The 16,241-nt window shown below is 43.1% G+C and overlaps 1 protein-coding gene across 1 annotated transcript; it reads left to right on the forward strand.

The window, feature by feature from the left end:
• Positions 1–178: 178 nt before the first annotated feature.
• Positions 179–7,954, forward strand: LOC143288780 (uncharacterized). The gene is made up of 4 exons (XM_076597408.1): positions 179–504; positions 1,193–1,283; positions 4,008–4,344; positions 7,669–7,954. The coding sequence occupies exons 1-4, from the start codon at positions 282–284 to the stop codon at positions 7,834–7,836; spliced, it is 819 nt and encodes a 272-aa protein (XP_076453523.1). The 5' UTR covers positions 179–281; the 3' UTR covers positions 7,837–7,954.
• Positions 7,955–16,241: the final 8,287 nt, after the last annotated feature.

Consider the following 16,241-nt stretch of genomic DNA (forward strand, 5'->3'; position numbering starts at 1 on the left):
ACACACCACCAGCACCACCTCCACAACACAACACAACACACACAACACAGACACACACACACACACACACACACACACACACACACACACACACACACACACACACACACACACACTTCTTCTCCTCCCCTTTCTCCTTTTTCTTCCCCTCCTTCTCCCCCCCCCCCCTCGACCCCCCCTCCTCCACACACACAACCAAGCGACCCGACTGGTTCAGCCGCCCAGGCAAGTCTAGGACTCCACAAGGCGACTTGAGCCGCCGGTAAGCCCCGTCTCCAAAGATGACCACCACCACCACCACCACCAGCAGCAGCAGCAGCAGCAACGTCACAGCGTCCTCCCAGAACAACGGCAGCGGGGCAGATGGGCATCCCCCAGCCAGCTCCAATGACGTCGTGCCTACGTCAGAGTCGGGGTCGTCGGTTGGGATTGGTAACGTCAGCAGCCTCTTAATCAACGCCACAGTGACGGCCCAGCCCTCCACTGGGGGTGACGACGGCCCGGGTGAGTGAGTGTGGGGTGTGTGTGTGTGTGTGTGTGTGTGTGTGTGTGTGTGTGTGTGTGTGTATTTTTTAAGCTTATGTTTATGCACCTATCAGTGTGGTTTTCTTCCACAGAAATTTGCCAGAGGACAACTCTCGTCGCCATGGGTTCTTTTCCAGTGCGTGCTGCACACGGGACCTCGGGGTTTTATCGTCTCATCCGAATGACTAGACGCTCAGTTTGGTTTTCCAAACTTGTGAGAAAAGGGCGAGAGCGGGATTCGAACTCAGGCCCCTCACGGACTCTGAACTGGCAGATGAGCGTCTTAACCATTCTGCCACCTTCCCCCTTCAAAGTGGACAGTAAATATGGAATGAGATTACTGCAGCGTTAGTTAAGAGAATACAAAGCATACTGACAACTGCGATTTCAGGAATAAACCATCAGCAGAAATTAGGATGAAATGCGTGAGAACTGAACGAGATTCGTCTCAACTATGTATTTTTTTCTTCTTCTTCTTTATTTGTTTCATTTCATTACATACGATTTAGAATACGATGAATTACAGTATCGGGAACGTACTCTTGAGATACCCAAAAGCGCTGTCCACTTCGAGGGTGACTTAGAACTGAAAAGCTACCTCCTTTTATCAAAGAAGAACCACTCTGCCATCTTGCTCTCATCAGTGACGTCGTCACTACCTGTGCAGGTGTACCCGGAGGGGTGATCGCCTTGGTCCTGTGCTTGCTGTTGATCGGGGTGGCGGTCCTCGGCATCATCTTCTACCTCAAGAGAACCGGGTGAGTATATTTGAGTGGAGTGATGGCCTAGAGGTAACGCGTCCACTTAGGAAGCGAGAGAATCTGAGCGCGCTGGTTCGAATCACGGTTTCAGCCCGCCGATATTTTCTCCCCCTCCACTTGACCTTGAGTGGTGGTCTGGACGCTAGTCATTCGAATAAGACGATAAACCGAGGTCTCGTGTGCAGCATGCACTTAGCATTCTGTCGAAAAATCCGCTTCGACAGGAAAAACAAATAAAACTGCACGCAGGAAAAAAAATACAAAAAAAGGGTGGCGCTGTAGTGTAGCGACAGGCTCTTCCTGGGGAGAGCAGCCCGAATTTGACACAGAGAAATCTGTTGTGATAAAAAAAAGAAGAAGAAATACAAATACAAATAATATTATACCTAACTGTGACAGCATGAAGAGTGTGTGACTTCACTTTGAATACAAGTTGGATCCCGTGCTTTTATATATATATATATATATATACATATACATATACATATATATATATATATATATATATATATATATATATAGAGAGAGAGAGAGAGAGAGAGAGAGAGAGAGAGAGACTCTCCACTATAATCAAATTCTAGCCCAGATAGTCGGATAGTTGCCGCCTCTGCTGTTCTGATGGTCATAGTCGGACACGACTATCATCTCTCTCTCTCTCTCTCTCTCTCTCTCTCTCTCTCTCTATATATATATATATATATATATATATATATATATATATATATACGTCTCATGCCTTGTTATATTCATGTATGTTTTCGTTTTGGTATGAACAGTATTTTATTTGGAACATGTCACAATACAACACAGATATCGATGAACAGGACAACAAGAAAATCTTATATAAAGCCCTGTCCTGATACATGTACATACTGACTGAATAATATGTGACGGATGTCATCATAACTAGAAGTTAAGACGTGATCATACATGAGTTTTGAACAAAACTAAGCTGAGATATAAATCAAGTGAAGAAAATGAATAATAAACGTGTGGTGGAGAAAGAAGTCAACAGAGAGAGAAAGAGAAGTATTTATGCATGTGTCCCATACCTTTTACTTTGCCTTGCCTTGTTATTTCAATGTATAATTTCTTCCAGCGAAAAACAAAACAAAACAAGCTACCTCTGTAAGATCATGCAGTATTTTCCTTGCAGGAAGGTTATGGCCATTCACGGCCATTCTTGATGAACATGAAACGTGGCCATACCACTTTCAGTTTCCTTTCCTAATTAACGGTGGTCAGTAGATCAACGTGTGACCTCGTAATAAGATAAAACAAAACGAACAGAAGACAAAATATAATGAGATGATATAAAGCAAGATAAGATGAAAGAAGAGAAGATAAGATGAGATAAAATAAAATAAAATAAAACAGACAAAAATGAAAAAAATGGAAATAAAATAAAATAAAAGAAGACTCTGATGAACGTGAGTTGTGATCATGACACTTTCAGTTTTCTTTTTCTTTACAGTGGTCAGTAGATCATCATGATTGTGACCTCGTGAAAAAAAAAGAAAAGAATTGAAATAAACCATTTATTCCCTTGATGTTTTTATTTATGCATTGTTGTACAATACCTTATGGTCTTAACGTGTGTGTGTGTGTGTGTGTGTGTGTGTGTGTGCATGTGTGTGTGTGTGTGTGCGTGCGTGCGTGCGCGCATGTCATTTCTAGTAATCTATACCCTTTTTTGTTGGATGTTTTCATTTGTTAATATTGTTGTGCAATACCCTATTGTCTTAACATGAGTATGTGTGTGGGGGGGGGGGTTAGTCTATCGTCAGCTATTGGGAATTCTTATTTGACTAGTTTTAATCTCTTCTTATGTTGCGCATGATGATTTTATGCCAGTGTTTACAATGAGCCTGTGATTGCACAACTTAATTTCCATGTGGATTAATAAAGTGTTTTTGATTTGATTTGATAAAATAAAATAAAATAAGGTAAACTAAGATAGAATAGAACAGAATAAAACAAGATAAAATGAAATAAAATAAAACAAAACGCGAGTCATTGTCTCGACACTTTCAAGTTTCCTTTTCTTTACAGTGGTCAGTAGATCATCATGTCACCTCGTAAAAAAACAACAGCAAAAAACCCCAACAACATTGAGATAAGATAGAATTAAATGAAATAAAATCCGATAAACTAACACAGAATAGAATAGAATAAAACAAGACAACATGAAATAAAATAAAACAAAACAAGATAAAATGTTATTCTGATTCCCTCGCATCTTTTAAATCTCGTCTCAAAACTCATCTTTTCCCTCAGCAATAAGTTCAATTGTGGCAGGTCCACTTCCTTTGCGTTAGCTGTGCTTGACTATGTGTGTATGTGTTCATAACTACATGCATGTGTATGAATGTGTATTGTGTGTGCGTGTGTTTATGTAAGTCTGTGCCTGCCTATGTGTGCGTATGTGTTAGGGTAGTTGTTAGATACACATGTATGTTAAAATGTATGTATGCAGTGTGTGTGTGTGTGTGTGTGTGTGTGTGTAGTCACATTTTGGTGTGTGTATGTAACATAGATATAATGTTTTATGTTAACAAAAGCGTTTTTGTAAAGCACCTAGAGCAGATTTCTGGATAGTGTGCTATATAAGTATCCATTATTATTATTATTATTATCATTATTAAAATAAAATAAAATACAACTCTTTGATATTTGTCTCCCCCCAATCCCCCCCCCCCCCCTCCCGGGCACACCTTCAAGCCGCCTGTACAAGATGATCCCCTTCAAACCCCTGACCAGCTCGGCCCGCGGCTCCTCGCTCACCAACAGCCACCGCGCCCTGCACGAGGAGTACGGCGACGGGGATGACCCCGCGGAGGACTTCCCCCAGGACCACCGCATGGACGACCTGGAGACCCCCGCCAACAACAACAACCCCCCCTCCTCCTCTGCCCGGGGCCTCCGTCACAGCAAGGGCAGGGGCAGGGAGAGGGATGCCGCGGCAGGCATGTTCACCATCGAGGATCACGACATGGACTCCGTGGACATTGACATCGGGGGCACGCGCGGCGGAAACGATGAGTACTTCTACGATGAGGTGAGGGGTGAGGGGGGGGGGGGGTTGTGGTGGAGGTTGGGGATGGGGTGAGGGGTTGGGTGGGGGGGGGTGTGGTTGTGGGAGGGTGTGTGTGTGTGTGTGTGGGGGGTGGGTAGGAGGGGTGGAGGTGGTTCTGGAAGTTGGGAGGTTGCTATGATGAGGTGAGTGCGTGGGGTGGGGTTGGGGTGGGGGAGGATGATGGGTGGGTGGTGGTGGTGGGGGGGGAGAGGGGGGAGCGAGAGGGGGATTGTGGTAATGGGATGGTGGGGGTGGGTGTCTAGGGTGCTGTGATAGTGGGGAGGGTGCTACGATGAGGTGAGGGTGGGAAGGTGTGTGTGTGTGTGTGTGTGTGGGGGGGGGTGATAGTGTGAGAGTGCTACGATGAGGTGAGGGCGGGGAGAGTGTGTGTGGAGGGGGGGGTGGTGGTGTGATAGTGGGGAAGGTGTTACGATGAGGTGAGGGCGGGAGAGGATGTATGTGGGGCGGGGGTGGGTGGTGTGTGATAAGGTAGGAAGGTAGGGATGCTACGCTGAGGTGAGGGAGAAGAGGAAGAGGGTGTGGTGTGTATGTGTGTGTGTGGGGGGGGGGGGGAGGGTGGGTGAAAGGTGGGTGATCGTGTGAGGGTGCTACGATGAGGTGAGGAGAGAGGGTGTGTGGGTGTGTTGTGTGTGTGTGTGTGGGGGGGGTGATGCGGTGATAGTGTGAGGGTGCTAATATTGAGGTGAGGAGAGAGGGTAGTGTGTGTGTGTGTGTGTGTGTGTGGGGGGGGTGACTAGTGTGAGGGTGCTACGATGAGGTGAGGAGGGTTGAGGGTTGTGTGAGTGTGTGTGTGTGTGTGTGTGTGTGGGGTGATAGTATGAGGGTGCTACGATGAGGGGACAGCGCGAGAGGGAATTGTGGTGTTGTGATAGGTAGGGGGGGGGAGTGCTCTGTAGTGATGATGAGAGTGAAGGCGGGGTGTGTGTGTGTGGGAGGGGGGGGTGTGATAGTGTGGGGTGCTACGGGGTGAGGGGCGAGAGGGTGTGTGTGTGGGAGGGGGGTGGGGGAGTGATCTGTTAGTAAAGAGTGCTATGATGAGATGTGAAGGCGGGGTGTGTGTGTGGGTAGGGGTGGTGGTTGTGATAGTGGGAGGGTGCTACGGGCGGGGGAGTGGTGTGTGTGTGGGGGGGCGAGGGGGGCCTGGGGGGAGGGTCTGGTAGTGGAAGAGTGCTACGATGAGATGTGAAGGGGGGGAGGGGTGTGGGGGAGGGTGGTGGTTGGTGTGGGGGGTACTTCGGGGTGGGAAGGGGTGCTGTGGGTGGGGGGGAGAGGAGTGTGGGTGTGTGTGTGGTGTGGAAGGTGTATTGAGTGTGAGTGCGTGGGAGGCGGTGTGCGGGAAGTGTGGGGTGTGTACTGTTGGTTGAGGAGGATGACTGTGAGGTGCGTGTGAGGAAGAGGAGTGTGTGTGTGTGAGTGTGTGTGTGTGTGTGTGTGTGGATGGAAGTGGAGGGAGTTCGTCGGAGGGTGTGTTTTGTTTGAGTGTGTTTGGTTGTGATGGTGGTGATGGTTGGGACAGAGAGAGAGAGAGAGAGAGAGAGAGAGAGAGAGACGAATGTGTGTGTGTGTGTGTAGCACACACACACACACACACACACACACACTTACACACAACATACACACACCTCTTCAAAGCTGACAATGTCAAAAGAATGACATCCAAAACGCTTTAAAAAAAACAAAAAAAAACGAATGCTACAGAGGACGAGCTACATAGGTAGCAGATACCCGAGACGGCGACATGACATTGTATCGAGGTGGTGGTGACAACAGAGACAGGAAATAGCGCAGAGATGAGATTAACTCACTCAGTACGGCCAGTCCTCTCTTCTCCTCTACACAGACCCCTCGGATGTCCAGTGGCTGTCTCAATCACCCAACCTTTAGTTTCCGTCGTCAGAATTGTGGTATTCTTTGTCAACATTCACCTCTTCAGTATAAGAGCCTTCCGCTTGCAATATTTTGATGATGGTAACTGGGGTGAAACGCTGTTAACGTCGTCTCTTTCGCCGTTCGTATGGAGAGAGTTAACTGGCGACCTTCCCCCCTTTGGGGATGCCGGGGGTCTTTCAGTATAAATAGCATCCCCGCCTTCTGGAAACTCTGTGTTAGAAATTTCCTCTTTTCTGTCACTCTCTTTGTTTCTGCCCCTTTTTGACTCACTTGTGTAAACAAAGTGAGTCTATGTTTTAACCCGATGTTCGGTTGTTTCTGTGTGTGTGTGTGTGTGTGTGTGTCCGTGGTAAACTTTAACATTGACATTTTCTCTGCAAATACTTTGTCAGTTGACACCAAATTAGGCATAAAAATAGGAAAAATTCAGTTCTTTCCAGTCATCTTGTTTAAAACAATATTGCACCTCTGGGATGGGCACCAAAAAAACAAAAACAAAAACAAAACAAAAAACAAGAGAGGCAAGGCCTTCAAGACTCACTTGTGATACACTTTTTAAAAAAATCCAAGCTTTTTATGTATTGAGTATAATTTCAAAATGTAATGTTTAAGATGAGAAAGATCAGTTTAAAGCGAATTAAGTCCCCTAGCATTAATTACAGAGTAATTTCCCTTCTTTACTATCTGCACCAAAACGTTTGCAAAATAAATAAAACTTCCATGCTTAGCAAAAGAAGTTCCTGTTTGAACAAAAAATGATAATAATGACTGCTCTTGTTGTTGGGTCAGAATATCAGATCAAAGTGCCAAGTTTAGAGAATACACAAAATATAAATATAACAGTAAATGCAGTTTGCATATAATTATGAACAATGAGACGACTACTACCACAACAACTACTACTACTGCTACTGCTGCTGTTGTTGCTGCTGCAGTTGATGATGATGATGATAATAATGGTGATGATGATGCTAGTGATGATGATGATGATGATGATGATGATGGTACATTTATACTGCGCTTTCAGTCTTCTCAAAGCGCTTTTTCTTCTTTCCACAAACAGCACTGACCAGTCTGTTGCGTGGTGTGTGTGTGTGTGTGTGTACGTACGTGCTTGCGTCCGTCCGTGTGTGTGTTTGCATGCTTGCGTGAGTGCTTACATTGTGTGTGTGTGTGTGCTTGCGTGAGTGCTTGCATGTGTGTGTGTGTGTGCGTGTGTGTTTGCGTGAGTGCTTGCAACCGTGTGTGCGTGTGTGTGTGCGCGCACACGCGCGCTTGTGTGCGTGCTTACGTGAGTGTGCGTGCTTGCGTGCGTGCATGCATGCGTGCTTGCGTACATGTGTGTATGTGTGTGTGTGCGCGCGTGTGTGCGCGTGCGATGGGTGGTTTGTTTAGGTGTTCGGCAAATCGGTGTTTGAGGACGAGGCGACCAACGCCTCGATGCGTCAGCTGTATCTGGCCAGCGACCAGGATCAGGGGGAGGAGGAGGAGGACGTTCTGGACGTGGATGCCCTGGTGGACAGCATCACTGGCAAGTCCTCTGACAAGGCTGCCAAGACGTAATGCTGTGTGTATCCCTCACCCTCAGCCCCACCTCACACTCCACCCCCTATCTCTCTGTCTCTGTCTGTCTGTCTGTCCCTCCCTCTCTTTACCTCTCGTCCCGTCTCTGTCTTTCTCCCTCCCCCCCCCCTCTCTCTCTCTCTCTCCCCTCTCTCTCTCCTCCTCCCCTCTCTTTGGTCTCTCTGACTGCCTGTCTGTCTGTCTCTGTCTTGAGTCGTCGTTTGGTGACGTCATTTCTGACGCTCGCGTGTGTGGTGGTGGGTGTCACGAGTTCCACGAATGTAAGATTTTTGTTGATAATTTTTTGTGTGTGTGTGTGTGTGTGTGTGTGTGGTTATTTTGGTTGGTTTTTTTTTTTTTTTTCAATCGACACTATTGCGGACTGCATCCTTTGCGGAAAAATCGGGAAAATCCAAAGCCGCCAAGCTGCAGGCTTCATGGAGCCTCTCTTCCTTGCGTCATCATATCGGTGACGTCATTTTGTCTCGTCTCCAAAAGAACACCTTTTTTTTCTTCTTCTTATTTTATCATTATTATTTTATTTTATTTTTGATAAGCAATAGATTTATTATTCTGAAAATCCCATCGGAGTACACAGAAAACGGAGCAATATATTTTGAAGAAAGATAGGAAGGAAAGAGAGAATGGATGAAAGAAGAAAAAGAAGAAAACAAAGAAAGAAAGAAAGAAAAAACTGAAAGGAAGAAAGAAAGAAGGTATGAATGAACGAACATTCCCAAGGTTTTTGTCCTTGGACCAAAGGGGTGAAAGTGGTGTGTGTGTGTGTGTGTGTGTGTGTGTTGGAAACAATTTTGACTTTGATAAAGAGAGCGGGGAAGGCAGGAGAGTGTTTGTTGGTGGCCTGTATTTCCAGGCAGGGCAACAGATGTAGGAATGATGAGTTGCAGGATAAAGAAAACCGACATGCAGTTCACCTCCAGTCTTCGTGTTCTTTTTTTCATTGACGTCATTCTATCGCTTGACGTCACAGCAGGACTTCGTTGTGACATTTTTGACGACACGTAAAGCCGCCATAGTTGTCGGTGTTTTTTTCCGGTGTTTAAAGTTTTGGGGTTTTTGGGTGTTTTTTTTTCGTCAGCAATAGTTCTTGACGAATCTGCGTGGTAGAGAAATGTAGTTCTCGTGAAAAAATAGAAAAGAAAAAAAAAGTTGAAATCATCAATCAGGATGTGTGTGTGCGTGAGTGTGTGTGTGTGTGTGTGTGTGTGTTGTTGTTGTTCGAAAGATCGGTGTGGTTCAGTTTTAATTTCGCTGTGTTTTGGTCACAATGTCCAGCCATACATTGTTAAGCTCAGTATCGTGGGTTTTTTTTTCCCCCAAAATGTTATTTTTTTGTTTTTGTGACAAATACATTGCATAGATGATGAGACTGCTGTTATTTACTGTCGAGACGGATTGGAATATGATGAAGAGCCGTGCGCAAATAATGGTAGTCAATGTGTTTTGGTTTTAATGCCCCCCCCCCCCCCCCCATCTCAGTTAGACTTTTATTCCAGTGAGTAATGGCATGACACTTGGCGCCGCCTTGACAGCATCGGTCAGGCGTTGGACCTGTGACCCAGTGCTCACCAGTGATCAGGGTTCGAACCCTTGTGGCGGCGCGGTGTTGTGTCTTTGAGAAGGGCGCTTCCCGCGGAATCCCTCGGTGGTTTTCTCAACTGGAAATTTCCTTATTTGAGGAAGTGTCTGGGGTTTGTTCCAGTGTACCTTTTATTTACTCGTGTGCTAGCTGAATCGGCAGCGTTAGCAGCAGTGACTTTGAAGTTGTGTACCTTGTGTAATGGAGAGAGTTACCACTCTTTACTATTTTGTTAATCATTTCATCTCCTGGCCTCATTGTTTGTTAGTTTTCCAGCTGTGAATAGGTTACACATGACTTCGGTTGAGGAAGGTTATTTTAATTAAACATTCGGAAGGAGGGAAATGGACCCCACGCCTTTCCTGTGCCGACGCCCTAGACACAGTGGGTATGGGTTCACAGCCCCCGATGGTTACAGAAGACTATGAGAGCCCTGGACTCTGCCTGTTGGTCCAGAAACATGAGGTCGTGTGGGGCGCGTCTCACAATGTGGCGACGTCATCAGTGACGTCATGAATTTGGTGGTGACGTACGTAGGTGTGTGTACTATTGCTGTGTGATGATGGTTCTCGCTTCGGTCGACGACAGGACGACGAGATGTGAGCGGTTTTTTTTTTCTGTGCGAAGTTTGCGAGAGTAAAATGGTTATCAGCTCGGATACTGCAAGTGATGTTAGTATGAAGAGTTTCTGTTGGATTGAGACTGATATAAAAAAACCAAAAAAACCCAAACCTTTTTTTGTGGGAGGGGAGTCTGGCGTACCTGCAATGAAATGGGCGCGGCTGGCTTCTGTTCCGTTGGATCTGCTTCGCTGAAGGAAGAGAATTCCCTGGATGAATACACAGAATAGAGAACTGGACTGAGAGACAGACGAACTGATAGAGATCTGTCTTAGATTATAGTTGAGTTACCAGTAACTGTGCGGTTTTTGTTGTTGTCGTTGTTGTTCTTGTATCTAAGCTTTTTGGATTGAAGAGTGCTTGTTTGCTTGTTTTCCTTTTGTTTGTTTCACATTAGGACATGTCACTGTTGATGTTAATTGATGCACTTCTTCTTGTTCATGTTTGTCTGGTATAAACAAGACAGAGAAAGAAGAAAAAAAAAAAGAAGAAACACTTGAGAAGTATTCACTCGTTATATGGAATCCCATCTGCCTCCAAGCTGAGCGATATCGTGAACCATGTCATCGATGTAAATCTGTATGTGCCTTTGCTTATGTACAGTTGGTCTCGTAGAATGAAGACAAAAGAAAGAAAGAAAGAAAGACAGGAAGAGAGAAGGACAGAAAGCAAGAAAGACAGGAAGAGAGAAAGACAGGAAGAGAGAAAGACAGAAAGTAAGAAAGAAAGAAAGAAGGAAGGACAGGAAGAGAGAAAGACAGAAAGAAAGAAAGAAGGAAAGACAGGAAGAGAGAAAGAAAGAAAGAAGGAAAGAGAAGGAAAGACAGGAAGAGAGAAAGTAAGCAAGAAAGAAAGAAAGAAGGAAAGACAGGAAGAGAGAAAGACAGAAAGTAAGCAAGAAGGAAAGAAAGAAGGAAAGACAGGAAGAGAGAAAGACAGAAAGTAAGCAAGAAAGAAAGAAGGAAAGACAGGAAGAGAGAAAGACAGAAAGTAAGCAAGAAAGAAAGAAGGAAAGACAGGAAGAGAGAAAGACAGAAAGTAAGCAAGAAAGAAAGAAGGAAAGACAGGAAGAGAGAAAGACAGAAAGTAAGAAAGAATGAAAGAAAGTAAGCAAGAAAGAAAGAAAGAAGGAAAGACAGGAAGAGAGAAAGACAGAAAGCAAGCAAGAAAAAAAGGAACGCGACAATTATTGACTCATATCAAACCCCATGTGTTTCCCATGTCAAGTGATATCATATGCCATACCATCGACACATAGACTTGCCTATGTGCTTTTATTGTGTGCAGTTTGTCTCCTAGAAGAAGAAAAAAAAAAAAAAGGAAAACAAAAATTAAAAGAAAAAGACATGTCAACCAAGAATTATTGACTCGTGGCATCGAATACCGTGTGTTTCCATCATAAGCGTTATGATATGCCATCGGTGTGTAACATGTCTATGTGCTGATTTTTATGGTCGAAGACAGAAGACAAAAGAGAGGAAAGGAAAGAAAGAAAGAGAGAAAGAAAGATACAAACTCCGGAGAATTATTAACTCCTAGTTTCGAATCCCGTGTGACGGGCGCAGCAGCCGATGGGTTAAAGCGTTGGACTTTCATTCTGAGGGTCCCGGGTTCGAATCTCGGTGACGGCGCCTGGTGGGTAAAGGGGTGGAGATTTTTTCGGATCTCCCAGGTCAACTTATGTGCAGACCTGCTTAGTGCCTGAAGCCCCTTCGTGTGTACACGGCAAGCAGAAGATTAAATACGCACGTTAAAGATCCTGTAATACATGTCAGCGTTCGATGGGTTGTGGAAAAAAGAACATACCTAGCATGCACCCCCCTCCCACCCCCACACCGAAAGCGGAGTATGGCTGCTTACACGGCTGGGCTAAAAACGGTCATTCACGTAAAAGCCCACTCGCGTACACACGGGTGAACGTGGGAGTTGCAGCCCACGAACGCAGAAGAAGAAGAAGAATTCCACCCATGTCAAACGATGTCATGATGATTATGCCATACCATCAGTACATATCATTATTGTCTCTGTTGCTGTCAGGTGCGAAGAGTTCGTCATGTATACCTTCCTGTGATACCTGCCATGCCTGTTGAATAGCCTGTGTGAAAAATGGTCTCGCTTCTATCCATGTGTGAAATCATGGCACGGTGTCCATGTGTAATTGTGTACTGTGAAATGATGTTCTCTTTTTACCCACACAGGTTTATATGAATCCTTGTTTGCAAAATAACAATAACAACAACAACATAAGAAAACAACAACAACAAAGAATAAGAGAGAGAGTGTGTGTGAGAGAGAGAGAGAGAGAGAGAGTGTGTGTGTGTGTGTGTGATAGAGAGAGAGTGTGTGAGAGAGAGAGAGTTTGTGAAAGAGAAAGTGAGTGTGTCTGAGGGAGGGAGAGAGAGTGTGTGTGTGTGTGAGAGAGAGAGGGGGGGGAGAGAGAGGGAGAGAGAGAGGGTGTGTGTGAGAGTGTGTGTGTGTGTGTGATAGAGAGAGAGTGTGTGTGTGAGAGAGAGAGAGAGAGAGAGAGGGTGTGTGTGTGTGAGAGTGTGTGTGTGTGAGAGAGAGAGAGAGAGAGTGGGTCAGGCGTTGGACTTGTGATCCAGAGTTCATCAGCGATCAGTGTTGGAGACTCCGTTTCGGCACGGCGTTGTACGCTCAGGAAAGCCGATTGTTTTACTATTACAGTGGATTGTTCTGCAGAAATTTGCCAAAAAAACAACGCTTTGGATGCCGTGGGTTCTTTTACATGCGTTAATGCGTGCTGTACATGGGACCTCAATTTATTGTGTTATCTTCTCATCCGAACGACTAGTACCTAGACCACAAGACTGAATGTCTTGTAGAGGGAGTGGGGGTGGGAGGGTGGGGTTAAAAGTCCCAGTCAGTTAATGGGGCTTCGAACCTCCAGATGCTGGCTTCCTGGTCGAGGACTTCACTGCTAGGCCACCGCTACACACACACACACACACACACACACACACACACACACACAAGTTCGCAAGAGGAAGCGTGGTAAATGTGCGAACGCTCGCACGTTTTGACCCAATGCATTAGTGTGCTTAGCAAAGTGTGGGCGTGATCTGATTCTTTTTTGTAATGAATTTTGTCTAAGGTGCAAACGGAAGTGAGGGGGGGGGGGGTGGGGGGTGGGGGGGGGGGGGTCTTTGTATTTGGATTGTGAATATATACTATTTTTTGCATGTTTTTGGTTAACTGTGGAGAAAGCATGAAAGCATCTTGACTGACATTTTCTGCAAGCTGGAAAAAGAGCGGATTTTTCTTTTTTTTTATTCATCAGAACTGCTTTATTTATGTATTTATTTATTTTTTTTGTTTATTTGTCTATTTCTTCTTCTACTACTGCTTCTTCTTCTTCTCCTCTTGTTTTCATGATGATGATGATATCATTATCATTATTATTATTTTGTTATTTATTTATTTCATTTTGACCATTTTGGACTTCTGACTTCTGGAAAGAATAAACATGCTTGACATTGCTGTTGATGGTGGTGTACAACGTATGATATATATATATTTATTTTTGTTGTCTTCTGGATTTCCTTCTTCTGAAAATATTGTCATGGATAACTGTTAGTCTCGAACCATGGCGATGTTATCTTTCCTTGACCAATGAAGGCAATCCAGATATATTTTTCATGGAACTTTTTGTGCTCAGTCGATTTTTTTGATTTTTTTTTACATCACCAAAAATTCCGATGTGAGTGTCGTTTGTATTACTTGATTTTTTTCGATGGATGTTCTTTCCTTTAAGTTTGTGTGCTATTTTTGATGATTTTTTTGTTGTTGTCTTCTCAAGCTAGAGTGTGATGTTTTAGACAATGTATTTTGTTTTGAATCTTGTTTGATTATATTGTTTATGTTTACTCTTCTTAAGCAAAAAACAGAAGAAGAGGAAGAAGAAGAAAGAAATGATGTATGAATCAGTGAACATGAGAATCAGAACAAATACGGTGCAGTGTCAAGAAATCCAAAGGGACGTACTTGACACTCATGATTTTAACAAAAGTATTGGTAGAAAGTTTGCACCGGAAATGATAATTTTGTATGTGCGCGCGCGCATGTGTGTGTGTGTGTGCCTGTGTGTTTGTGTAAATTGGAAAGGGTTGAACGGTTTATGAATATGTGCTTGAGTATGCGATGTAGAGAATGCCTCATTTGTTTTTGCAGCCGAATGTGTAAAATGAGCCTGGACAAACGTTCTTCTTCTACTTTCGTGCGTTGTAGGAATATGACCCCTCTCAGAACGAAAAAGACTTCCGATATTAGTACCAATTTTGCTGATATCAGAAACCATTTTCTTGTTGGACAAAATCGAGCTCAAATCCATTTTATAAACTGTCCCACGATAATTTTTTTGAACTGTTGTGCTCACTCCATTTAAAACGAAGTTATCTCTCAGTGTAAATTTTTAACACATGAAGCTATTTGTCCTTCCACTCCCAATTTTTGTTTCGTTTTGTTTTAATCTTCCAGTTATTGTTTTTGTTTGTATGTTACCACTGACAGTGCATTGTTATATGTGTCGTATGTCCGGCGCGTATGCACGCGTAATTGTCGAGCGTGTGTGGATATATGGCTTGGGTGCGTCTTTGCGTTCTGACCTCAGTGTACAAGTAATAGTTTTAAATTACGGCTGCACGCTTAGCAGTTCTTTAATTTGTGATTTATTATCATTATTATTGTTATTGTTATTATTATTTTATCATCATTATCATTACTATTATTATTTTATATTCGATCCTTCTGGTATCTCCACGTTCCATTGAGTATATTCTTTTTTTTCCGTACAATAAATAAATAAATAAATGAACAAGAATATAAAAAGAAATTTAAAAGTATTATTGCACACAGCTTTTAGTTGTTCATCAGTTTGGAAAATAGCGTGTGGTTTCTATGAAATGCACAGTATCAGAATGTTCTCTGCGGCGACTGGTCTGTGAAATATATTTATTTATTATTTTATTTGATTTTATCTATTTTTAACGTTAACGTTTTAGATCACTGTGAATACCAAACACAACAAACAGCAGTCGGTTAATGGCACGTGTGATCCATTCAGGGTAGACAACTTCAAACCACTGTTGCTCATCTCAACGCTTCTGCTGAAGTTGTGTCCCATGTCATACAAACGCCAGTGCATTCAGTTGGTTAGATTCTCGAACCCGCGGCATTCGTTTCCTAATCGGGCGAATTTTATGTATACCAATAGGCGCCACCTCTCCACTTGATAGTTGAAGATTTTGAGGAAGTAATCTTTTTTATTATTTTTTTTTTATGCTCTCAATTTCGTGCTATGCAATTGGTCGCATATTATTAACTGATAAAAAAAAAAAAAAAAACACCAAGTGTTTAAATGCAATATTTTGGTTCGGTTGTTGGTTTTTTTTGTTTTTTTTTCTTCTTCTTTCTTCTTCTGGTACTATTCTGCTCTGGAACGATTTTTTTAATTTTTATCTACAATAATTTATTATGTGGTTTATTTGTAGCTGTTAATGTTTCTCACGAAATGCTATCACAAACACAGGCCGGAATCTTGAGGAAAAAACCAGTGATCTTAATATATTTGTGTTTTTGCAATGAACTGGTTGTTGTTGTTTTTTTGTTTGTTTTTGGGGTTTAAAAAAAAAAGGTAACGCAGTTGTTTTTGGTTGTTTTTGTCTGTAAATTATTTTTTTTAAATGCCTTTTGTTTACATAATGTCATGGAAAATTGACAAAACGAAATTGAGAGAGATCACATCTTATGATTTTAATATGTTATGAATAAATATAACAATAATGATAATAATAATGATTATTATTCTTAGTAGTAGTAGTATTGTTATAATTATTAATGTTTCATGTTCTTTGTACGCTCTTGCCTATGATGTAATTCGTATTCCCAAAGATATTTGATTTTACAGATAATGATGATAATAACACACTACTGCTTTTTGTCTTTACATTGGACGAATCTAGCGGCAAAAGGTACTACGATAAAAAAACAAAACAAACAACCACAACAACAGCAACAGCAACATGATTGCCATGTCTGTAAACTCACAACGGGAGACAGTCCACAGAAAGCTGTAAAACAAGACTCACTTTTGATCACAAGTGTCCAGTGTTTCGAATCATAGGTTTGTCTTTACGGATTATAATATTGTACTTTGACCACTTATTAGC

This window comes from Babylonia areolata, chromosome 13, assembly GCF_041734735.1.
Source record: "Babylonia areolata isolate BAREFJ2019XMU chromosome 13, ASM4173473v1, whole genome shotgun sequence".
Taxonomy (NCBI): domain Eukaryota; kingdom Metazoa; phylum Mollusca; class Gastropoda; order Neogastropoda; family Buccinidae; genus Babylonia; species Babylonia areolata.

What these genes read in the sequence shown, in the direction of transcription:
- LOC143288780 (XM_076597408.1), top strand. Translation starts at nt 282, where the DNA reads ATGACCACCACCACCACCACCACCAGCAGCAGCAGCAGCAGCAACGTC. An exon ending in TGGGGGTGACGACGGCCCGG is followed by an intron (nt 505 to 1,192) that starts GTGAGTGAGTGT and finishes CTACCTGTGCAG; the next exon opens with GTGTACCCGGAGGGGTGATC. An exon ending in ATGAGTACTTCTACGATGAG is followed by an intron (nt 4,345 to 7,668) that starts GTGAGGGGTGAG and finishes TGGTTTGTTTAG; the next exon opens with GTGTTCGGCAAATCGGTGTT.